The 25,490-nt window shown below is 43.4% G+C and overlaps 1 protein-coding gene across 4 annotated transcripts in view; it reads left to right on the forward strand.

The window, feature by feature from the left end:
- RNF157 (ring finger protein 157) overlaps positions 1-25,490 on the forward strand; it is a 78,902-nt gene that overhangs the window by 36,538 nt on the left and 16,874 nt on the right. For all 4 annotated transcript variants that reach the window (XR_011999516.1, XM_072746610.1, XM_072746608.1 and 1 more), the window contains exons 3-11: positions 14,150-14,238; positions 19,138-19,284; positions 19,746-19,863; positions 20,315-20,381; positions 20,668-20,711; positions 21,078-21,125; positions 23,451-23,522; positions 24,026-24,185; positions 24,332-24,444. Coding sequence is in view for 3 of the 4 variants with exons in the window: in XM_072746610.1 (XP_072602711.1) it covers positions 14,150-14,238; positions 19,138-19,284; positions 19,746-19,863; positions 20,315-20,381; positions 20,668-20,711; positions 21,078-21,125; positions 23,451-23,522; positions 24,026-24,185; positions 24,332-24,444 (858 nt within the window). In the remaining variant the exon portion in view is untranslated. The remainder of the gene's footprint in view (positions 1-14,149; positions 14,239-19,137; positions 19,285-19,745; positions 19,864-20,314; positions 20,382-20,667; positions 20,712-21,077; positions 21,126-23,450; positions 23,523-24,025; positions 24,186-24,331; positions 24,445-25,490) is intronic.

Below are 25,490 nucleotides of genomic sequence, written 5' to 3' on the forward strand. Positions count from 1 at the left end.
GAAAGAGGCCTTTGGGTATTTTATGTAAGTGTTGTAAGGAATGTGTCTTGTCATTCTGGAAAGGGCAAAACTATAGAGGTAGAAAACAGATCCATGGTTGCCAGGGACTGGGATGCAGGGAGGCGTTGCCTACAGAAGGATGTGAAGGAACATTTAGGGGTGATGGAAATGCTCGGTATCCTGATTACGATGATTAATAGCTATGTGTTTGCCAAAATTCACAGAACTTTACACTAAAAAGGGTGAATTTTACTTTTGATGTAAATTATATCTCAATAAACCTGACTTTAAAAAAAAGAGAGAGAGAATATGTCTTGGGAAGGAGGAGTGGTTCATACACATGCCAGTGCTCTCTCTGAAGCCTGGTCTCCATGTAGCTAAGGGAGCCCCTGTTCATGGGCAGATACCACAGAGAAGTACAGAGCTGAGTGTGCCCATGAGCTAGGAGGGGTGGCAGGGCAAGCCTTGCTCTGCATGGGCAGCCGTCAGCCACAGTAGTTAGTTAATCCCAGCTCCCCGGTGGTGGCATATGTCTCGCTGCAGCACGGAAGCTGTTCATCTCAGACGGATGCTTGGTTTTCTTCGCTGGCTCCTCATTGTTTTGTGTCATGCTGCAGAAGCCCTGTTTGTTAGACCGCTAGGGCCACAACAGCAAGAGGGGAGCTTGCTTAACTCCCATTTTACTTTATGGAATGTCTTCCATCGCCAGTCATAAGCTGAGAACCTCAAAGAGCCTTCCAGTCACTGTGGTGGGAATTTATGTCTCCCCAGCAGCCTGCTGTTCATGAGAGGTTATATTCCAATAGAGTATGTAACAGATTTACAGTAATTCTCCTGGGTCACAACGAAGTGAAATACATTCTATTTTTTTAAAGATTTATTTATTTATTCAGAAAGAGAGAGGCAGAGACACAGACAGAGGGAGAAGCAGGCTCCATGCAGGAAGCCCAACGTGGGACTCAATCCCGGGACTCCAGGATCACACCCCGGGCTTCAGGCGGCACTAAACCGCTGCACCACCGGGGCTGCCTGTGAAATACATTCTAATGGTATTTACCCCAAGCGCATTGGGATTCCCAGATAAGAGAGGTTTATCTAATTGCTGATATTTCATTCCTACATTCTTTTTTCTAAGTACAGGCATACGTTGTCTTATGGCGTTTCATTTTATTGCGCTTCGCGGATATTGAGTTTTTTACAATTTGAAGGTTTGTAGCAATCTTGTGTTGAGTTCCAACAGCATTTGTTCACTTCATGTCTTGCATCACATTTTGTTAATTCTTACAATATTTCAAACTTTTTCATTATTGTATTTGTTATGTGATCTGGAATAAGTGATGATTACTGACTCGCTGAAAGCTCAGATATGGTTAGCATTTTTTAGCATAAAAGATATTTTTTAAAGATTTTATTTACTTACTTGAGAGAGAGATTAGGAGAGCACAAGCGAGGCAGGGACAGAGGGAGAGGGAGAAGCAGACTCCTCCCTGAGCAGAGCCCAGTGCAGGCCTCAATCCTAGGACCCCGAGACCTGAGATCATAACCTGAGCCAATGTCAGACACTTAACCGACTGAGCCACCTAGGCGCTCCAGCAATAAAATATTTTTAAATTAATATATCCACATCATTTTTCTTACACACAATGCTCTTACATACATGACAGACTACAGCATAGGGTGAACGTAACTTTTGTATGCACTGGGAAACTGAAACATTCATTCAACTCACTTTATTGCAGCAGTCTAGACCTGAATGCACAGGCACAGTATCTCCGGGGTATGCCTGCATTCACAACTGTATTACAGGCAGAATTCTTTAAAGAGTATAATACTATTGGGGTGCCTGGATGGCTCAGTCGGTTGAGTGTCTGATTCAGTTTTGGCTCAGGTCATGATCTCAGGGTCCTGGAATTGAGCCCCAGATCGGGCTCAGTGCTCAGTACCGAGTCTGCTTGACCCTCTCCCTCTGCTCCTCCCCCTGCTTTCTCTCCTCTATCATAAATAAATAAAATCTTTTAAAAAAAAGAAGATGGGGGGATCCCTGGGTGGCGCAGCGGTTTAGCGCCTGCCTTTGGCCCAGGGTGCGATCCTGGAGACCCGGGATTGAATCCCACGTCGGGCTCCTGGTGCATGGAGCCTGCTTCTCCCTCTGCCTGTGTCTCTGCCTCTCTCGCTCTCTCTGTGTGACTATCATAAATAAATTAAAAAAAAATTTTTTTTTAAAGTATAAAAAAAAGAAGATAGGGGCAGCCTGGGTGGCTCAGCGGTTTAGCGCCGCCTTCAGCACAGGGTGTGATCCTCGAGACCTGGGATGGAGTCCCACGTCAGGCTCCCTGTATGGAGTCTGCTTCTCCCTCTGCCTGTGTCTCTGCCTTTCTCTCTCTCTCTCTCTCTCTGTGTGTTTGTGTGTGTCTCTCATGAATACATAAAATGAAATCTTTAAAAAAAAGAAGATAGTATTATCACTGATGATAATCAAATGATCACCAGTATTTTCATAGCACTGTATGATCTTTAAAACATTTCTTGGGGTGCCTGAGTGGCTCAGTGCATTAAGTGTCTGCCTTTGGCTCAGGTCATGATCCTGGATCTTGGGATTGAGCCCCACATTTGGCTCCCTGTTCAGTAGGGAGTCTGCTTCTTCCTCTGCCTCTCCTCCCTGCTCATGCTCTCATTCTCTGGCTCATCTCTCTCTTTCAAATAAATAAATAAAATCTTAAAAGAAAACATTTCTTATTTGATTTTAACCACCCTCGTAGATAGATAAAGGCTATAAATCCCATTTTACAGATGAGGCAACTGATGCCCAGAGATGATAAATTACTCACCGAAGTCTCACTTATCAGTAAGTGCAAGAACTGAGGCCTGACACTGGGTCTTCCAGACCCTGGTATTGCCACCACTTTATTAAATAATCTCATTTTCATTCTCTGGTATTGCATGCAGTTCACTGGCAAGACCAGTGGGTCTTAGCTTCTAGTTAAAGCTAATACATATTGATGCACAAACTCTTTATTAAAAAACACTTGCTAGTGTGTGTTTTCCAGTTATTTTGTGAACATTATTAGTCCCAGCTGGCCATTTTGCCCGAGGGGCAATTATTTAGAACCCTGAGAGTCATCGCAGGCACATGCTGTGCTCTTCTGAAGATCTTATTCATGTATTCATGCTACAGATATCTATCTCTATCTTCTACATGTTCTGTTCTAATCACTCTATGTGAAACAAAGACAACTCTGACATGAATTTTTTCCTCGAGTTTATAATCTCGCAGGAAGATCAGTCATATACACATGTGGGGAGGACATGATACACGAGTTGCACAGTTTCACAGAAGCTCTGAGAAAGGAACTTTATGACCTAAGTTTTGCTGACTTGGAAAGTGGCACTAAAACACTTGAGCTTGTGGTTTGTTGTTTAATGCTGTTTCTTAAACCAGAACCCAAAGATCTGCTGTGGTATTCAGCAGTGAAACTAAAGCATCTGTATTGTAGGAATTTCCTCGAAATTTCTTTGAAACAAACTGAAGCTAAATGTACATACTCTCACCTCTGCTTCCTGTTGTCATCATACACGCCACCTTACGGGAAACTATGCTTATTGCTGTTGCATTTCAAAGAAAAAATTTTTTTTCAGCTTTTAAAGATATGCATAGTAGCCTTAGTTTGTAGTGAAACTGTTCTACAAATTCTATAAAAGCCAAAGACTTCTTTTTTTAAAAAATTTATTTATTCATGAGAGACACAGAGAGAGAGAGAGAGAGAGAGAGGCCGAGACACCGGCAGAGGTAGAAGCAGGCTCCATGCAGGGAGCCCAATGTGAGACTCAATCCTGGGACTCGATCCTGGGACTCGATCCTGGGACTCGATCCTGGGACTCCAGGATCACGCCCTGGGCTGAAGGCAGGTGCCAAACCGCTGAGCCACCCAGGGATTCCCCAAAAACCAAGACTTCTGAGTCAAATAACAGTTCATTACATTATGTAATAGTGTCCCCAAGAAGCACACTTATTGCATTTTCTAAAATGGTCTTGCCAGGCCCATTGAGTAAAATAGCAGCCCTGATGATTACAGAAGTCAATCAGATAGGTGCTTGATCTTTAGAAGGCAGTATACCAATAAACGAGCTTTGCAGTAAAGGTTGCCATAATAGTAGAAGAGAATGTAGTCCCTAGCCATATATTCTATTTATTAAAATTGTAAATGCTGTAAACACCACCAGTGTATACCCTCAGCTAACCCATACCTTAAAATATGTTTAAAAGGAAGAGGAAAAAAAAGAAGAAAAAAAAATAAAATAAAAGGAAGAGGAAAGCATGTGGTTGGCCTTAGCACTCCATAGAAGTAATGATAGTAATAAGTACCAGTAGGCAGAGGTGATGGTGTACAAAGTTATTTCACAGTTAAATAGCTAAGCCATTGTCTCCTGGCCCCTCACTACCCCAGATGCTGGGCCTGGGGCCCAGGGGTCATATTTCTCCGTCATCCACTGCTCCCCACCAGGCTCCACCAACAGGGATACTGGAAGGGCTGGAGTAGGAGAAGGACCCACCTCAGAAAGACCCACTGCACTGAATCTGTAGATTGCGTGGGTAATATGGACGTTGTAACAAAATTGAATCTCCCAATCCATGAGGATGCAATATTTGTCTTTCCATCTATCTGTGTCCTCTTCAGTTTCTTTCTGTCAACTATATTCAAAAAGAAGAATTCTGAGCCCTAGCTTCAGCCAGCCTCTGGGATCTGAAAACCCCCACCACTCCCCTCTGTTCCCTTAGCCCCAAGGGGAGGGAGCTGCTTCCTGAGGTCACTCCCTCAGATGTTCAGCATCCCCTTCTCTTGTCTAATGCCTATTGAATCAGGGCCTTATATTAAATTCTCTCCATTAAAATGACCAGTGTGGTTTCTGTTTCCCTAATTGGACAGCCTTTAATCACACCAATTATGAGGTAGCTAATATTAAACATATTTTACTGGCAAGGAAGTGGGGACTTAGTGAGGTAGCGTGATTTGTCAGAAATTATACAACCAGTAGTACAAGAGCCAAGACCTACGCCTTCTATTTTGAGATCTTCTGCTTTCCATTGCATCTCAGCATTTCTTTTGCTGAACCTCTCTCCCTTTTTTTTAATAATTGTATGGCATAGGTAGTAGAGAATTTCCATATACCCTTCATCCTGCTTCTTCTAACGTTAACCTTTTACACGACTATGGTACATTTATCCACTAAAAATTAGCATAGGTACGTTACTAGTTTTTAAAACTACAGACTTTACTCAGCTTTCTTTTCACACACATGCAAAAAAAGCCAAACCAAAAAACCCCCCAAAAAGCCTAAAACAAAAACAAACAAACAAAAAACCCAAACCCACTATAGACTTTATTAGGATTACACTAGTTTTTCCACTCATTTCTTTTTTTTTAATTTTTTTTAATTTTTTTTTATTATTATTTATTTATGATAGTCACAGAGAGAGAGAGAGAGAGGCAGAGACACAGGCAGAGGGAGAAGCAGGCTCCATGCACCGGGAGCCCGACGTGGGATTCGATCCCGGGTCTCCAGGATCGCGCCCCGGGCCAAAGGCAGGCGCCAAACCGCTGCGCCACCCAGGGATCCCACGCTCATTTCTCTTTTCCAGCTCCGAACAGAATCCAGGATTCCCCCTCACCTTTTCTTGTCACATTTCCTCACCCCCCTTTAATCTGTGGCAGTTTCCTGGTTTTCCCTTATTTTTCATGACCTTGATAATTCGGAAGTGTACTGGTTAGGTATTTTATAGAGCTTCCCTTGATTTCGGTTTTCTGCTGTTTTCTTGCGATTAGAGCAGGGATTTAGGGGAAGAATACCACAGAGGTAAGTGCTCCTCTGATTGCCTCATCTCAGAGGTCCATGATAGCTGGTGACTTGTTACTGCTGATGGTGACCTTGATCACTTGGTCAAGGTGGTGTCTGTCAAGCTTACCCACTATACATCTTTACTTTTCCATAATTTATTTGTTAGAAGCCAGTCACTAAATCCTCTTGCTGAACTTTTGACATCCCGCTTAATTACGGAGCTATGCTTTCTTAACAGATCATTAACTAGCACTTACAGAATCTTTGCATTGGGGCGCCTGGGTGGCTTGGTCAGTTGAGCGTCTGCCTTCAGCTCAGGTCATGATCTGGGAGTTCCAGGATCAAGTCCCACATCGGGCTCCCTGCTCCATGGTAGTCTGCTTCTCTCTCTGCCCCTCACCACCCCGCTCATGCTCCTCTCATTCTCTGTCTCTCAAATAAATAAGCAAAATCTTAAAAAAAAAAAAAAAAAGGAATCTTTGCATTAAAGGCCAGGAATTACAATCCTAGAAGTCAAATTAATTATGTTAGATGTGGCCATGTATTGCTACTTAGGGAACTATTATCCATTGTACTATCTTTGTTTTGTACCCTGTTTAAACTTGGAACTTGGCTATTTATAGTCTCAGAAGGTTTATGGTTAGTGGTTGGAGACCTATTTATTCTTCATGAGCTGGAATCACCCTGATAAGGCCTGAAAGATGATCAGAAGCTCAGGTCTTTTTTTTTTAATATTTTATTTATTTATTAATGAGAGACACACGGGGGGGGGGGGGGGGGTTGGTGGCAGAGACACAGGCAGAGGGAGAAGCAGGCTCCATGCAGGGAGCCTGACGTGGGACTCCAGGATCAGGCCCTGGGCTGAAGGCAGTGCTAAACCGCTGAGCCACCTGGGCTGCCCAGATGCTCAGGTCTTAATAGCATGTGGGAAATCAGTAAAAAGAGGAAGAGCCATAGAGACATAGTAGCTGAGGTTAGGAAAATTAGAGGTGTTAAAGAATGTGGCTGAAGGAGTGGAGATTTGCAAGGATGGGCTGAGGGGTAACAGGTGGCAGACATGGAGAGATGTAGAGATCTCAGGTAGGGAGCCAAGGAAGTGCTGGAACAGGATGCAGGGAAGCCAGTGACAAAAATCAACCTTGGAGTCAGACTCTGCACATGGCATATTGTAATATGTGCATCTTGTCTCTGAGATTCACCATCTTAGGACATAAAGGTTATAGTTCTAGCTGCTAGATTTCACTATATAGAGAACTTAAATGAGCTTACGCTTTCATATGAACCAAATAAAGTAGCTCAGTTGGGTTATATAATCTTGAGTATTTACTGCTATTAAAGGGTGACCAAAGAATAATCAGAGCTCTCAGAAGTTTTGCAGGGCAAGGTGGAGCAAATGTCACCTTGTTAAATTAGCTGCAGAATACAGATCATAATATTAATAACTTAGAAATGAAAGTTACCAAGACATATGCTATAGGTTTTTATTGTATACTAGTTTATTCTCATTATGTGGGATTTCCGAATCTCATGGTTAGCTAAAGAAAATAAAATCTCAATAAGGTTACTGATTCAGAATAATGGCTTTCTCCCTAGGGCTATATCTGCAAATAGAGAGCCTAGCCAAAGTGACCAGACCTTGCCAGGGCTGAGAATCCTGCAGTCGATTGGCTTGTAAACTTAACTTTCTGTATTTCATACTGTTATTCTGTTTCTCAAGCCAGAGCATATTTTCTTTCCAGGACTATGAGAGGAGACTTAACAACTCTTATAATTAATCTTGGACCTTATTTATGTTGTTTAGAGTCAGTATATTTCAGTGCGAGCCCAGAAAGACAGCTTGCAGTTTTTCAACTTGAAGACTAGCTTATGGTTTTTTGTTTTTGAAATATGGAATGAAGAAGACTTTGTTCCCCTTGCCCATCTTAGTAATTGGCCTGCTGAAAAATGACTGGAAAACTAACACTTGGTGACATTAGAACATTCATACGCTTCTTTGGGGAAAGAAAAAATATGTGCTGTATATTTTTAAATACCTGTTTCGACGAATACTGGTGCTTGTCTCTCTGGGCACATTCTTTACAGATAGTGTCAGGAATCTCAAACTCTCTTAAATGAAAAGTGGATTCTTATTTGTGTGCTGGGTTGTGGGTCTTCTGACCAGATGAAATCCGGAAGTCAGACGTCTAGAATGGAGTGCTTGTCTGTAAGGAATAGTTTCTCTGACCATTAGTCATTATTTACCAACTTGCTGAAGGAAAAAGATGACTGTGTCGCTTTAATAAAAGTACTTCTTTTTTTCCCTTTTAACCCCCCTTAAAATTAGGTAGTGTTAGGCAAAATCCTTTATATCTAAAAACAGCTCATCCTCAGGAAGGTACTTTTATTTTAGAAGCACAGTATGAGTGGGTTGTGCTTTATCTTCGTCCTGCTGGGGCTGGGGAGAGGGTGCTGTGTCTTGATGAGAGCTTTCTATCAGTGGGGAACTGAAAGTTGAATAGGTTTCATTTGTCACCAAAGTGGTACATAGCAATGGTCATTGACCTAAATCTGTGTGATTTTATGGTGGATGCTTTATTCTGCAGTGGATTTTTTCATGCTTTTCTTATCACCTATTAGGGTGATTGGAGAGAATTGGTTAATTGGGTATATTCATCCTAGGGTTTAAATATTTTGAAAAAGGTCAACATTAGATGTGATGTCACAGAGCCATGACATTGGCCCTGTGTGCTTCCTGCCAGGGGACCTTGCAGGGGAGTTAACAGACTATAAATAGACTGCCTTCTTGGATTGATTCCTTTGGTAACCAAACCTGAACACCAAGCATCTTTGTGTTAAGGTCATCCTGTGACACCCTCCTAGTGTCTCCCTCACATCTTTATATAAGTGAAAAGAGTGTCTTGCGTGTTGTCAGCTTTGTGATCACCAGTCTTTCTACACTAGTGATTGATTGACTCCCCATGAGGATTGGATGGGAAATGAGTGAAAAGGGGTTTTACTGTTGTAAATATAGCTCATTTGATGTTCTGGTCTGCAGCAGGCACAATACAGTCTGTCTGAGGGCTGCAGCTGGTTAAATAGGCAAATCTGTATTCATTTCACAGCATTCAAGCCGAGACTAAACTGTTCTCCCGACACTGATCTAAGAAAATGTTCTAAAGCATCACCAGTCTAAAAATACCCACTGGTAAGTCTTGGACACACTACACATCTGAGAAGAGGGGAAGTAGAGAAAGCTGAGAAAATAAGCAGACATCAAATAAAAAGGAACTGAAATTTAAATATAAAAGCCCTAAAATCTATAAAAGAAAAGGTTTGTGTAGTGCTGTAAATGAGTTATTCATATGACCCCAGATGTTGGTTTCCATAGTAACTATTATTTGATTCTTTGGCACAAATATTACATGTCTGCTAATGTATAAAATGAGTACTTTTCTATTTTAATTATAGATTCTCTAAAATAATATCCTTTCTCTTTGGAAGCAGAGATTTGGCATTTGGGACATTTTCTTTCCTAAGTAAAAACTGAATTAGTGCATTTTAATTTGTTTTTCTCCTCCACCCTTCTTTCTCCTATTTTTTCCCCTTTTTTCCTATTAAGATTCCCTTCAAGGAATGTTCATGGCATCATTATTTCTAATAGTGAAAACTAGAAACAGACCATTAGTGAAAGATTAGTGAATACATAATGGTATGAAGTAGACTTCTCTGAAAAAACAAAAACAAAAACAGGGTTCTTTGGAGACATAATCGATTCCAGGGATTGGAGAAAAACATAAGATTAATGGGAATATCTTGTGGTGCTAGAAAGTAAGAAAGTGCTAAAAAATGATGGAAGCATGCAAAAAGCACAGTAGCCAATGCCAAAGAGCCCCCGACGGCCAAATTTAGGATGCTGTGCGCATATGGCTAGGCCTGAAGCTAATAGCAAATGTTAGCAAATTATATTTTTACAAAAACACTTTTTATTCAAGTTAATTAATTATGTTTCTGAGTGACTATAGTCCTTTTTATAGACTACTGGAAATTGCCCAATCATTTGCAACTAAAATAAGATACGACCTCATATGCATTGTGACCATATTTTCTACAACAAAATGTGAGTGCACTCTGTTGGGGTAGTTTAACAAAATGTTTGAAATTAGAATGGTTTAAAATAATCTAGGCTATATGGTTGATATATATATATATGCACATATATGTGTCTATACATATATTTTGCATGTGTGTGTACACACACAACCACACTCAGCCACACTTCTTCCGTTCAGTCTAAGCTGGCAGTTCCTCATTTGGTCACTAGGTGGCACTTGACCAGTGTCAGGCAAGAGTAAAAGGAAACTGATGAGCGCTAGGATAAAAGGCCAAAGAGGAACTTGGTCAGTATTCACTCAGAATCTCGATGGGGAGTTCCCTGGGGCCCATTGAAAGAGTTCATTTGGCTGACCTTTTCTTTACTCCTGGACTTGAGGTGTTTGGGAATTCAATGATTCTGAGATTTGGGCTATTTTCAGTACAGACATGGCAGGTCAGTCCTAAGAGAGTGCTGTACCTGAGTCATAGCTCTGGTCCCCCTACAGACAGAACCAGGAGAGGGTGAGCCCAGTCCTTCACTGAATCCCAGGCCCAGCACGAGATTCAGGGCAAAGTGAGAGTGTTGAATGCATGGGTACACATCTTTGTTCTTTGAAAATATTTTAGAGGAGAAACCACTGTGTTCTAGAAATTATTGTCAGTGCCACGCATTTGAGCACCTTGGGCAGCAGGTGAACAGTGGCTGCTTCTGCTGCTGGAAATGTTCTCTGGCACTGCCTTACTGCGGATGTACGTTCCTGCCTTCTGCAGGTGCCATTAGATCTTGCAAACAAAAGGATTTTGTCATGCTGTGCTCCAAGAAAGCTTTTTTCTAAGACCTTAGATACTCCTGTTGAAATTTAAAAGGAGTGTGGCATTAGGTAGCTTTTGTATGTAGTGCTGGCTAAGCAAAAGAATATAATCCAGAGTTTCGACTAGCTTCCAGAACCTGAACAGGATTTGATATCTTTTGCAGCAAGTGTTTACGACTGTCAGACTCTACACTCTACTTGGGCTCCTAGAGTTCTCCGGGGCTCAGAGCAGCCTGTAGATTTGCCTCTCACTAGCTGAGACAGCTGCAAGGTAATGAATGTGGCTTTGGAGTCAACTCCTGATTCTGGGTTCAAATCCTAATGCTACTACTCAATAGCCCTGGATCTTCAATAATTACACAAATATAATGAATTCAGTTTCTTTATCTGCAAAATAAGGATGTTAATACTGATACTCTTCATTTGTCTAATCAACCAACATATTTTTTAGTTCCTCAAGGACCTGACAATCTTGTATGCATGTTTTTAGTGTTAAGCATATTAAATACGAATGTATTTATTTATTTATTTTAAAGATTTTATTTATTTATTTGTTTGTTTGTTTGTTTGTTTGAGAGAGAGCAGATACAGAGGGAGACACAGACTCCCCACTGAGCAGGGAGCCGGACATGGGGCTCAATCCCAGGATCCCAGGATCATAACCTGAGCCAAAGGCAGACTTTTGACTGACTGAGCCACCCAGGTGCCCCAAAAGAATGTGTCTAAACTGGAGATGGGTGGTGGTGATGGTAGCATGACATATGAATGTACTTAAGGCCACTGAACTGTGTGCTTAAAGTGGTGAGGGTGAAAATTTTTGTATTATGTGTATTTTGCCACAATTAAGTAAAAATTTTTTAGAAATGTTTATCTAAAGAACCCAGCCTGATCCTGGCACATAGTAGATACTCCGTAAACATCCACTGAGTTAGCGAGTGAGTGGTGACAAGGAAGGGCCAGAGTGTTTTCTCTTAGAGACAAGTACTCTGGCACAACCAGGCCAGTCAATGAGAAGAAATGGCCTTCTCTGTATAGTACAAAACATGCCACCAGGCCCACAGATGGAGGAAGGCCGCCAAGCCTTCTGTAAGGCATATCCTGACTTCTTGCTTTAAGTTCAAGGTGGCCTAATGGAACTCCTTCCCATTTCTCAGATACCATTCTGGAGTACATAACTGAACAGCCTCATGAAGGATCCTAAAAGCAGTTTCTGGAATTCTGTTTCAATTTTCAGAATGAAGACAGGCTTTAGGTAAAGACTAGCAGGCAGAGAATAAAGTTTGGACTGCTCAGGGACTACTGGACCAAACCTTTGAGGTCAGTTCCTTTCTGACAGAGAATTGAGACTCTGGGATTATTCTAAGTGGAAGATGAGGAACACTCATCTTTCTTTTTCATTTTCCTTCTGTTTTTCTCTTTGGGGGGAAAAGGGTGAAGAATGAAGGAAGAATTGCCTTTTAAAAAAAAACTCAGGTAGGAGTTATGGATAACTCCCAAGTACCTGTGGAAATGAATATGATTAACTTTGCTACTCCAGAAAAAAATTTTAATCCCAAAGTCATTTATTTTGGCTTTAGAATAGGCTAGCATTTGTGTCGGATTTTCTTGCCTAATTACTTTTTGCTTAAGCTTATTTTAAAATTGTTTTAAATTCCTTTAGTGTGACAGCCTAGGGAAGTGGGGTGTGGGGAAATGGGCCACAGAGTGGATCTGAACTAGAATTGTAGCTTTCCTATAGAAAAGCCTCCTCATATGCTGCCAGTGGGAGAGCAAAATTGGAATCAGCTTTCTGGAGAACAATTTGGCAAAATATTTTTTAAAGTCTTAAAAATATGCTTACTCTTTGATCCAGTAATTCCGCTTCTAGGAATTTGTCCTAAGGAAGTAATCAAATAAGCACGCAGAAATGTCGGGACAAGGCACTCACCATAACATTTGTATCGGCAAAAAACAAAAACAAACAACCCCCCCCAAAAAAATACCCAAAAAACAAAAATTTTAAAAAAGAGTAAAACTAATGGAAAACATTGAATACTATGGAATTAATTAAATAAAGTATGCTCCTTTCTCCAATGTGTATAGTCCTATTGCCAGATTGTAGACTCTTGAAACGTTTACCACATCTTTCTAAGCGAGAAAGAACGTAAAATAGTGGGCACAGTTTGAAACCGTGCCTAGATACAGAGAAGGGTAGGTGAGTAGCTGGATGGATGGATGGATGGATGAGGGGATGGACACCTATCGGAAGAGATACATTCTGCAGTATTAACTTGGTATTGCTGAGCGGTGAAATTGTGGCTGATTTGTATTTTTTGTGTGTTTTTCAGATTTTTTGCTCGAACATATATTGCTTTGTAATTAGAAAAGCCAATGCTCATAAGGTAGACTGAATGTATGTGCTTAAGGGTCACATTCATACAAGGGAATTATCAGCAATCATACTGAATACATAAAATCAGATGTACCATAGGTTAAATTATGTTTCCCAAGAAAAAGAACCATATTCAGCAAAAATCTATGAAGGCGCAATTAGAGTATCATGTGGGTGTCCTATTTTCTGATCCCAGCACTAGGAGGTAGACTCTTCTAGAGCTAGGAGTACTGCAGTTTTGCCAAGCTACAAAGACTGGTAAGTGGGTTTTCTGTAAATTATGTGTAAAGAATGTTCATTGTCCAGATAACACTAGAACAATACTGGCGGCATTTAAAATCGTTCCTAAGTGTCTGAAAGCCCCCCCCCCCCACTTAAATTTTGTACTATGTCCCCTTCCTTATCTCATTATCATCATGCAGAACTCCACATCTCAATGGGGAAAGAGTGAAAACGTAAGGGAAACGGCAGACGACCATAAACCTTTGATAACCTCAAAATAGCTCCTGGCTCACATTTTCAAGAACTCTGCTTTATATAACCAGCTGCAGGGAAAATTTGTTCTTCACTGTTTGCAGCCTCAGCTCTGTACACATGATGGGGTTCTCTTTTATTTGCAGTTCCTAAATTCCGAAGACACCATGTGGCTTCACTGAAGGAAAACCCTTGCGGGTCTTGGCTCCCTGTTGTCTCAGGTCAGATGGAAAAGCCTTTTGTGATTAACTCGGCCACAGTGTGTCCTTTGGTATTTGGAACTTCAGTAGGAGTTTTTATTAGTTATCCACATTTTGAATGCTGACTCAAATAAGCTGCCCATAATGGAGAAAGCAGATAAATCTAGCCCTCTTGATGCCATAATGAATCCCCCATTCTGCCACTGGCTGTGACCTTGAGCAAATTCACTTAACATGTCGGGTCCTAGTGTCCTCACTTAAGAGAGTGTGGTGCCTTCCCATCTAACTTCAGAAGGCTCTTCTTTGTCAGCCATGAAGCTTGGTACCAGCGGGGAACAGTGACTGGTCTCTAAACACACTACCTTCTCCCACTTTGTTTCTGACAGTTTCCCTATGCTGCCCCGCCGCCCCAAGAACCCGTGAAGACTCTGAGAAGCCTGATCAACATCCGGAAGGACACACTAAGACTTGTAAAGTAAGTTCCCACCGGGGCGGAGCTTGGGCCAGGTTCTGGGTACAAGACCCAGAGACATGGGAAGCCATTCCTGGCAGACCCAGAGTCTGGAGTCTGATCCCCTGCGCCTCAGGGATGTGACCCGCCTTGGCACTGATGGAGCAGCCCCCCGCCACTCCCCCCCACCCCCCACCCGTCCATGGAGTTTAGATCTTCCCACATCTAGATTATTCAAAACTTGGCATCTGTGTTTGTGAAGGACTTTTCCCTTTCCTGGAAGCAGTCCTTATTATCCTTGTTTTATGATTTTTTTTTAAAAAAGAAGAATTATTGAGGGAAAAAGTAAATCTTGCAGACGCTTCAGCAAGCCTAGGGAAAAATGGGATATTTGAAGTTGGAATATAAAGTCCTTATTTTTATTGTTATGTTTACTCATTACCTCATGTGTCCTCCCTCTGAGGAACTTGTGCTTTCTGCTGGTTGGTTAATCATCATCATCAATATTATTATCAACACTTGCATTCTCTGTGTAGGCTCTAAAATAGTGTAATTTTGACACCGAGGTTGCCCTCCAGATAGTACACCAGTCTGCTAATGTGCTTATTGATCCCCTGGGAAGACAGATTTGGCTAGGGCAAATCACAGGTCCCAAATATTTCTAAATGGACAAGGAAGATGACTCTGAGTCCATTTTATGCCTGTATAGGTCAGTCCTATTTGCATTAGGAAGTTTACTTCTCTCTGCACATTGTTTTAATACTTTTAAGATACAACTTACATACTGTACAATTCACTCATTTAAAGTGTACAATTCAGTGGTTTTTAGTATATTCAGAGTTGTGCAATCATCACTACCATTGGAATTGAGAACATTTTGGGACACCTGGGTGGCTCAGTGGTTGAATGTCTGCCTTCAACTGAGGATGTGATCCTGGAGTCCTGGGATCGAGTTCCGCATCAAGCTTCCTGCATGGAGCCTGCTTCTCCCTCTGCCTATGTCTCTGCCTCTCTCTCTATCTGTGTGTCTCTCATAAATAAATAATAAAATCTTAAAAAAAAAAAAAAGAAATTGAGAACATTTTTATCACCCTTAAAAGAGATCATAAACTCATTAGTGATGACTCCACATTTTCCCTGAAACCCTCTTCCAGACCTAAGCAACCACTGATTTACTTTCTGTATTTCTTCTTAACTTTTATATTTCATTTGTCAAAGCAGAAGTTTTGACTGCTTTTCCAACTATTCCCCTAGCCCTGGAGTCTGCTCTGGGGACCAGGCGGCCATGGAGGTGCTCTACCAAGGAGCAGCCTGCAGCTGGCACTAACCCTCCCCCCTCCCTAGGGTAGTTCCCTCTCCCTGGGGCAGTCCCTGTGGCAGCAGAATGGATTGAGGCTCCTGAGGTCACTCTATGCACCTTGTTTCTTTAATCACACATGGCCTGATAGCTATGGCTCAAAGGCCTGAGCTGCAGAGAGGCCCTGGCCCTGGCCTCTGAGCCTGGCAGCCTGGCCACAGCTCCAGCAGAGAGCCAGCAGAACCCCACCTGGAAGCCGAAAACAAGCTTCCTTCCCAGCTCTGCAAGCACCATGCTCACATAAGTCCCGAGCTTCAAGTTTCCCATCTGTAGAGAGCGACACCACACTTCACCTTTCATGGCCATGGTCAGAATTCAACAAGATAATAGGAAAAACACCTGCTATTCAATAACTGTTAGAGTGAATGGTGTTCTTGCTCTGTTTTTCTGAGATTATGGGAATAGGGTAGATTCTGATCCATAGATTTCCAGGTAAAGATGGAGGATTGAACATCTTTTGCTTCCAGAAAAAGCCACTAAAAGCATCAATCCAGAAGAACTGGGAAGATGGGAAAGGAGCTGCACCAATGTGGTTTAGGGACTAGAACAAAGGCAAGTGTTAAATAACCTAGCAGACCCCGGAGTCAGAATCCTGAGCAAGCAGAAGGAAAAGCCAAGAGTCACCCAGTTAAACTGTTGCCCCCAAAGGCTCAGGAATTGGCAGTATCAGGACCTCTGGACGCCAAAGTGGATGGCTAAAATGAAGAGGATTGGCAGGAAGCCTTTTGAGGAGGCCATCAGATCCCCTCCTTTAGGCCGCACAGCCAGAGCTGCCCTCCCCACACCCCGATGGAAGGCTGGCAGATGATTTTCTTTCTTTTTTTTTTTTTTTAAAGATTTTCTTTATTTATTCATGAGAGACACACACACACACAAAGAGAAAGAGAGACACAGGCAGAGACATAGGCAGAGGGAGAAGCAGGCTCCATGCAAGGAGCCCAATGTGGGACTCTATCCCGGGACTCCAGGATCACGCCCTGGGCAGAAGGCAGCCACTAAACCACTGAGCCACCCAGGGATCCCCTGACAGATGAGTTTCAATGGAAAAGTTAAAACAGAGATTCTGGACTTGGGGGACCCAGGTACAGCTAAGGTTGATCTCAGTACTAAAAGGGGGGTACACTAAAAATCCAGGTACACTGGATGCTGAACCTTCCAGCCTGTCTCCCCAGGCCCTCATCCAAAGAGAGGAACGCTGTCTCTGAGGAATTGGAGCCTCCTAGATGGGAAGACCAAAGAGATGGGCCTTGAAGATTCCTCCAAAGACCCTACGGAAGCCCAGGGTCCCCATACCATGCCATGCACGCAGAGTTCCAATCAGGGGTTTTAAATTTCTTTTTTAAAAGATTTTATTTTGTTTATTTGGGAGAGAGAGAGAGCATGCAAGCAGGGGGAGGAGTAGAGGGAGATGGAGAAGGAGATTCCCTGCTGATTGCAGAGCCCAACACAGGGCTCATCCCAGGACCCCAAGATCATGCATGACCTGAGACAAAACCAAGAGTAAGACACTCAAGCGACTGAGCCATCCAGGCGACTCTGGGGTTTTAAATTTCTTACATATGAGCAGACAACCAAGGATTCTTAGATGTGTAAGGATGCCTATACATGAAAGATAGTGGCAAGTGGCAGTACAAATCAACAGAGGGAAAAAAAGACTCAGAAATTAAGAACATGGTAGCAGAAATGAAAAAGTCAATAGGGTGGAGAAGGAAAAGTTGAAATATTCCAGAAAGTGGGGTGAAAAGGTTGAGATACAGAAAACAGAAAAGGAAAGATAGAAAGAATAGAGTACCTATGTACAAAGCCCCACATCCAACTAATGATTCTAGAAAGAGAATAGAGAATATAGAAGGAAGGAAGTCATCATTAATGACATAACTAATTTTAAGAAAATTTCCCAGAACCAGAGGGCCTGAGTTTCTAAATTGCAAGGACCACTGGAATGCCCACCTCAATGGATAAGGTGGACATCTTACATCAAAGGAAAACAGGACCAGCAATTGGAATAGCTTCTTGAGAGCAACACTAGAAGCTGAGAGATAATGTAGCAGTACTTTCAAATGGCCTTTTAGAAGTATTTATAACCTGGAACTCTTTACTCAACCAAATTTTCAATGCAGTGTGACTATAGAATAAAATCTCTCAAAAAATTTATCCCTCCAACACATCCTTTTCCAGGAGGCTAGTGGAAGGGGGGCCCAGCCACAATGAAAGTGTATCATGAGGAAGAAGAAGACAGGAGATGCAGGAAAGAGGTAGGACTCCCCAGGGTAACAGGAGAGGGTGGCTCTGGGCGGCTGTGTGCAGGGAGAGAGTGCCTGGGGTCTGGAGGGGACCTCTGCAAGAAGACTAAATGTACAGAGCACCCAGAACCTCTGAACACAGAGAGATTTAACCAGCCAACTGAGGGCTAGGGTTTGGATCAGTGAGAAAGGACACAGAAAACTGAGCAACTGAGAAAGGAAATGAGCAGAAACTCCCAAGAAAAACTGATGTAGGAAAATAAAAATAATCAGAGATTACTCTGTGGCTAAGCTGGAAATCACATTAATATAATCACAGTAATGCAGACACAAACATGAACTACCAGAATCATGATGTAGCTCATGATTCGCTGGGGTGGGGTGGGGTGGGGGGTAGTTATATGAGGCAGTGTGGTGAAAGAGAAAGAAATCTTGGCTCCCATGGTAGAAAGTCAGTGGATAATGCCTGAAACTGAAAAGTCAAGAATCATCCAAGCATGTTCTATAGAAACATGCAGGTAAATGCCAAAATGAGCAGCTAAAAGAGGTAGAGATGGTCTCTGAAGAGGAGGAAGAGGAAGGGGCCTGCCGGTTTTGTGACAAGCCTTGTGGAAACTAGGTAAACTATGATTAGTAACTCTGATTATGGGGGGGAGGGGGAGCAAGGTCCGACCAATGTACAAGTGTTCATTGTAGCTCCTCGAAGTTATCAGATACCACCTAAATGCTCCACAGTAGTGGTCCTGAGGTATTTGGCCATCATTTGGAATGAAGATGTAGGCCTAAGCCTGTGGCCATGGAGAGAAGCTCACAGTGAATCAAGTTAGAAAAAGGAGAGAGAGAGAGAGGGCACTTGGGTGGCTCATTTGGTTAAGTGTCTGCCTTCCGCCCAGGGCGTAATCTCTGAATCCTGGGCTCGAGCCTCATGTTGGGCTCCCTGCTCAACAGGGTGTTTGCTTCTCTCTCTGTCTCTCCCTCTGCCCCTCCTTCCTGCTCATTATCGTTCTTTTTCTCAAATAAATTTTTAAAATCTTTTTTTTTAAATAGAGATATGGGACGCCGGGGTGGCTCAGCCATTGAACCTCTCTCTGCCTTTGGCTCAGGGCGTGATTCAGGGTCCTGGAATCAAGTCCCACATCTGACTCCCTGCAGGGAGCCTGCTTCTCTCTCTGCCTGTGCCTCTGCGTCTCTCTCTCTCTCTCTCTCTCTCTGTCTCTCTGTCTCTCATGAATGAACAAATAAAATCTTTAAAAAAAATAAAAAGATGAATTTAAAAATACCGATTTGCAATCCCCAAAATGCTGAGTCTTTGTGGTTCTCTAGGTGTGCCGAGGAAGTGAAGACCCCTGGAGAAGAGGCCAGCAGAGCTAAAGTCCACTACAACGTGGAGTTCACCTTTGACACTGATGCTCGGGTGGCCATCACCATCTATTATCAGGCCACGGAAGAGTTCCAGAATGGGATTGCCAGGTAAGAACAAGAGCCCAGGGGAGCCACATCCTTCCCAGATGCGTGAGAGTCCACCCCTTCCACACTCACCCATGGAAGAAAACCTTTTTTACCACCAGGTGAGATCTGGCTCCTGAATTTGGATTTTCTTCTGCAGACCCCCACCTCCTCACCTTTCCCCTTCAAATTGTACCATCTTGTGCTGTGGCAGATGGCAGCAGAACCTTTCATTTCATCGAGATACTATTTTAAAAAAAATCTATTAAGCTATGTTTCTGTGGATATATGGGTTGAATAGGTAAGTTTAGCGGCCTGACCAAGCAAAAGCAAAGGAAACAGATTATAAAGAAAATATTTTCTTTCCTTTTCTTCTCTATACCTAGAGCCTGTTGATATTGGGACCAGGCATGGGACAGAGGAAACGGCCCATCCATCTGGACTAGATGCTGACTTTTGCTTTGCTTTCCCTCTTTGCTCAACAGCTACATCCCCAGAGACAACAGCCTCCAGTCGGAGACGGTGCACTACAAGCGAGGGGTGTGTCAGCAGTTCTGCTTGCCCTCCCACACTGTGGACCCCTCGGAGTGGGCAGAGGAGGAGGTGAGCTGCCCCCTGGACGAGGTGACAGGCTGCTGGGAGGAAGCGCAGGAGCAGGTTCCTCATGGAGACCTAGAGTGGCCTAGGGCCTCATCAGGACTGCGGTCAGCAGTGCCCGGGCTGCCTGGATGCTTGGAGGCCATGCTCCCCTTCGTGCCCTTAAGCAGATGGACCTAATGTCATTCATTTTTCTGCTCCCAAGTAGCCCATTAACCTCAGATACTTGGAGAAAGCTGCGTTCAAAGAAATGAACCTGCACGTTAGAGGGCTTTATAGCCACGAGGCTTTAGAAACGGTGGCCTCCATTAAACAGACTTAGTTGGTCACGAGGTTGATGAGTGAGAGCAGAGATGAAATTAATGCTTCTTGACGACACCTCCCTCTCTGGTGGACTACTGTGCCATTTCAACATGTTAAGTCTTTTTTCTTTTTTATCCCTCTTCTTTGTCTTCAGCTTGGCTTTGATCTGGATCGAGAGGTTTACCCTTTAGTGGTCCACGCCGTGGTGGATGAAGGAGATGGTAATGGCACCTTCTGTCTTCTTTTGCTGTACACGTTACCCTTTTGTGGTGCACAGGCCTGGCAGCCACTGTGGCCCTGGACCAACATGCCCTCTCTGTGGGGTCCCGGCAGGCAGTCTCCTCAGACTGACTAGAGCAGCACTGGGTTAAGAATGCACCCCTTCTCCTGACAGCCCAGAGCATTAGTTTGCCAGTTGCAGGGAATCCGGGAAGGTAAACGGGCATCATGGTGTGATGTTGGGCTCTCTTCTTCATCCCTATGCCTTTATTTTTTTGTTTTTTTCAGAGTATTTTGGCCATTGCCATGTACTGCTGGGCACTTTTGAAAAGGTGAGTAACTTTACAGGGCCTTATTTTATTACATTTAACTGTGTGGGGCTATGTGCAGTCCTGTTTGCTGGCTGCCTGAGCACAGCAGGATGAGTCCGGCTCGGAGGCCAGGGGCCCCTGCGGGGGACTCCTTCCGTTTGGGTCTAGTTCCAGCCCTGCTGCCAACTTGCATAACCTGCAGCTCCCAAAGCCTTGGTTTCCTCTTCTTAAAGTGGAAAACGTGGAAGGGTCCGACTGGGTACTTGGAAGGCCCTGCGGGTATGAGGAGTCTGTAATCGCCCGCAAGTGTAATTGAGAGGAATAACGAGAACACCTGGTGCCTTATTGCCCCTCCTTCCTGGTCATAACTGTCCTTTTTCATTTCAGCACACTGATGGAACCTTCTGTGTCAAGCCCCTCAAACAGAAACAAGTGGTAAGTATTTGATGGCCAGGGGTCTTTGGTGTCCCCCCACCCTTCTTTTTTTTTTATCTCTCTTTCTCTTTTTTCCCTTTTGCTAAGCACCCTTCTTTCTCTTCCATCCCCCTTTTTTTAAATCAAAGAAAAGTAAAAAAAAAAAAAAGTGGTTTTGTGTGTTAGAGACTCTGTGGGTGGCCTGAAAGGAATACTGATTTTTGGTGTCTTTATTGTTCCAGAATTGTTGGTGTTGAGGCAGCCACTATCTGAGCAAAGGACTTGAGAAATGAAAGGACAAGATTTGTCTCTTGACATTAGGTTTAGGGAGAGCTTCTTTTATTCAAAATGCCAGGGTGAGAAACATTCCAAACTAAAGGATAAAGTGTTGGGGTCCAATTCAGAGCCAATTAGGGCCCTTGGCTTAATTCATCCCACTGCTGCTTTTCTAACATCCCAGGTTTGCTGGCCATCTGCCCTCTTCCAGAATGACCAGCAAGTTATGCATATGTCTGCTTGAAGTCCTAACCCCTGCTGTGTGCCAGCCCTTTTTACCCACTCTTGCAGGGGTGGGAGCAGAGTCATGGAGAGTGAGGAGGGAAGAGTAGTGCCAGTGGCATTGGTAGGCCCCCCTGCAGATGGGTGATAGATGTCTGAAATTTTGCATTATTCATTCATTGGAGTTAAGTGCTCTCCCCTCTTCATGAGGTCAGTAGCAGTCAATAACACCTTAGTATAAATTTGTTGATAATATCCTTTCCAATCTAATCAATCAGTAGGTTGAAATAAGTTGTAAGAGGGAGGGCAACCCAGGTGGCTCAGTGGTTTTGCGCCGCCTTCAGCCCAGGGCGTGATCCTGGAGACCCAGGATGGAGCCTGCTTCTCCCTCTGCCTGTGTCTCAGCCTCTGTGTGTGTGTGTGTGTGTCTCTCATGAATAAATAAATAAAATCTTAAAAAAAAAAAAAAGTTGTAAGAAGCAGAGGAGGAAACACGTCCTGAGCCCAGGGAAGGCCAGGCCTTAGTGAGCTGTCTTGTGGGGAGGCCTCATTCCCTAGGACAACTAGATAGGATGGAAAGGCTAGGGTAGCTCAGGGTAAACGGTTTATCTATTTTCCTATTGTTCAATTGGCATTAGCAAAAGAGTCTGTCAAGCTGGATCGTGAGATATGAAATCAGTGACAGGCTAGGTCTTAGGGGAGGGGACCAGTGAGACAGGTGAAGCAGAAGGTGGAATGGGCTCACGCAAAGAAACAGGAAAGGCCCAGTATAGGGCAAGTGGTCATTAAAGTTGGGATTTTAAGGAATAGGGCCAGGAGGGGTCCCTGGCTGTGTGGGCAGTGGGGTGGCTGGTGCAGGTGGAGGGGCTTAGTCGGCCTCCCCTTCAAGGTCCTACTGTCCCTCTTTACTTGTAATGTGTTCCCCTCTTTCCCCTGCCTGTTTCTTCTCCTCTCTTTTTCTTTTCCATTCCTTTATTAATTTTTTTTAAAGATTGATTTATTTATGCAGTGCCAGGGTGGATCAGTCAGTTAAGCATCAGCTCTTGATTTCAGTTCAGGGTCTTGGGATCAAATCCACATCGGGCTCCATGCACAGTGTGGAGTCTGCTGGAGATTCTCTCTCTCCCTCTTCCTCTGCGCCTCCTGCTGTTTGTGCTCACTCTTTCTAAAAATAAATTAATTAAAATAAAAAAATAAAAAATAAATAAAATAAATTAATTAATCTTTAAAGAAAAATAAAATATTTTTTAAAAAGCTTTATGTATTTACTTTAGAGAAAAAGAGAGCAAGGTGGGGAGGGACAGAGGGAGAGGGAGAGAGAAACTTTAGCAGGCTGTTGGCTCAGCACGGAGCCCCGTGCAGGGCTGGATCTCACTACCCTGAGATCAAGACCTGAGCCAAAACCGTGAGTCAGATGCTTGACTGACTGAGTCACCCAGGAACCCCTCCATTCCTTTATTTTTGTAAAGTCCACACTTAACTTCTATTACATAGTTAATGCTCTTATTTTGATGCATATTCCTCTACCGTTTTGCTGGTCTGTGCCTTTCTTAACTATGCTTTCTTAACTATCTGTCACAGTGAGCTGCAGTACACGTTGTACTGTGACTTTTATGTTCCCTTTTGGGTATAATGGTGGGTGAATTAAACATTTGATTTTCTACACCCCTCCCCGCCCCCGTCAAAGAGAAAACATAAGTAAATAAAAGCATCCTTTATTTGTCTAGGCCTTTGATTTTTTTCATTGTGAATCAGTAGTCCTTGGTTACCAGAGAAGGTTGAGGGGCGAGTTCCCACTTTCTCTGGGGTGAATCAGTCTGCCCTTGAACTTTGCTGTTTGCTCTTCAGGTAGATGGCGTCAGCTACCTCCTTCAGGAGATCTATGGAATTGAAAACAAGTACAATACACAAGATTCTAAGGCAAGTTCTATCCAAAATTCTGGATGTGCTTTTCCCAGGAGGCAGAGAGAGAAATGCTCCGATAAAGCTAGGATCTAGGGATTTAGCCTGCCAAACTCTGGAATCAGTTTGGTCCAAAGAGGCTATTTTCTTCCTCATTCCAGATGCTTATGCTTATATCACTTTGGAAATGAAAAGCATTGGCAGGTTTGGATTAGTTCCTCTGAGAGCCCTGGCCACTCGGTTACCCGGTAGGGTTCTCACTTGGCCCCTGCCCTTCCCTGTGTGGTCTCCCAGTGTTTCGCCCCAACACTCTGAGCCCCCGCAGATGAGCTGGAGATAAACAGCTCCCAGAATAAGGGAAACCGAGTATGCAAATTCACTTGCTAAACTGTAAAGTCCAAAGTGAGTGTCAGATTTTGTTCTTCCTACTTGTCTCAGCTCTTGGGGCAAGCTGCTTATAAAGAAAATAGAGGACACTAGGGTCTTTGTATCACTGGCTACATTTCTGTCTCCTGGGACAGGTGGCTGAGGATGAAGTAAGCGATAACAGTGCTGAGTGTGTGGTGTGTCTCTCAGATGTGCGGGACACCTTGATCCTGCCCTGTCGCCACCTCTGCCTCTGTAACACGTGCGCTGACACGCTGCGCTACCAGGCAAACAACTGCCCCATCTGCCGACTGCGTGAGTCCCAGAGCCTCAGGCCCAGACCCCACGGGAGGGTCTGCAGGCTGACCAGCACTGGGAGGGGGGCTATGGTTTCTGCCTGGGCTCTTGTTCACCCTGACTTTGGCATCAGGGTGGTCTGATAACCCTTTTCCTCCTTCTAGCCTTTCGGGCACTGCTTCAGATCCGGGCCATGAGGAAAAAATTGGGCCCCTTGTCTCCCACCAGCTTTAACCCCATCATCTCATCCCAGACGTCTGACTCGGAAGAGCATTCGGTAAGTTGGGCTGAGCACCGGGACTGCCCAGGAAGCAAGCGCTCTGGTCTCCTTGCTGGCTTTTTGCACCTTTCATCCTTCTTTACCTGACTTTGCAACAAGTAATTAAACCTTGGCACGCTGCAGTATTTAGTAAGCTGGCTGAGGTCATGTTGTATTAAAACCATCCAGCATTACAACGGAAAATTGGATACTGACCATTAAATTCCTCTTTTCCTCCCTGGGAATTCGGCATTGGCATCCAGTTAATATCTACCCCGCCTGGAATAGTCAGTCCCCTTGCAGCTTCATCCCAGTGGGAACTCCCCCCAAGCAGGAACAAGGGGTGATTATTTTGTATTTGAATACAATGTACCGTGTTTATCCGAGTCCTGGAAAAGGTAACTTTTTCTTTACCCTGTTTCATGGCTCCAGCAACAGGGAACCAAGTGGATGACATAGTTCACTTCCGTGTTCTGGCGCAAGTGATCGTGCTCAGTGCAGCCTCCAAGCTGTGTGGTCGTAGCTGCCTCTGCCTTCAGATCCACACACTCACTAGTAGAGGAGGGCCGTCATTCTGCATGTGGTATTAGCATAATTAGTTAGCTATTTAGGGAGGAAAAATCAGCTTAGCACTTCACTCCTTACCAGATTAACAAATAAATTCCAGTTGGAGTAACTAGTTAACTATATTAAAGACAGAATAAATTCTAGACGATTCTTTAGTTGACTTTCAATGGGAGAGGATTCTCTAAGCTTAAAAGCAGAGGGACATTACTAAAAAAATGTGTAGATTTTACCACATAAAAAACTTTAAAACTCAGATGTATAAAGATTAAAATTAAAAGGCAAACAACAAATCATTTAAAGAAAAAATATCTTCACATTTATATCAGAGGAAAGGCTAATATCTTTGCCATGGCTCCTATGAATCAAACAGAAAATAGACAAAGGATACTTTTAAAAATTCTCAGAAGAGGCTGCTTAGCGGGTTAAACAATCTTTTTTTTTTTTTAAGTTAACCACATTAAAAACCCACAATATGCAAATTAAAATGAGATACCATT

This window comes from Vulpes vulpes, chromosome 2, assembly GCF_048418805.1.
Source record: "Vulpes vulpes isolate BD-2025 chromosome 2, VulVul3, whole genome shotgun sequence".
Lineage (NCBI taxonomy): Eukaryota > Metazoa > Chordata > Mammalia > Carnivora > Canidae > Vulpes > Vulpes vulpes.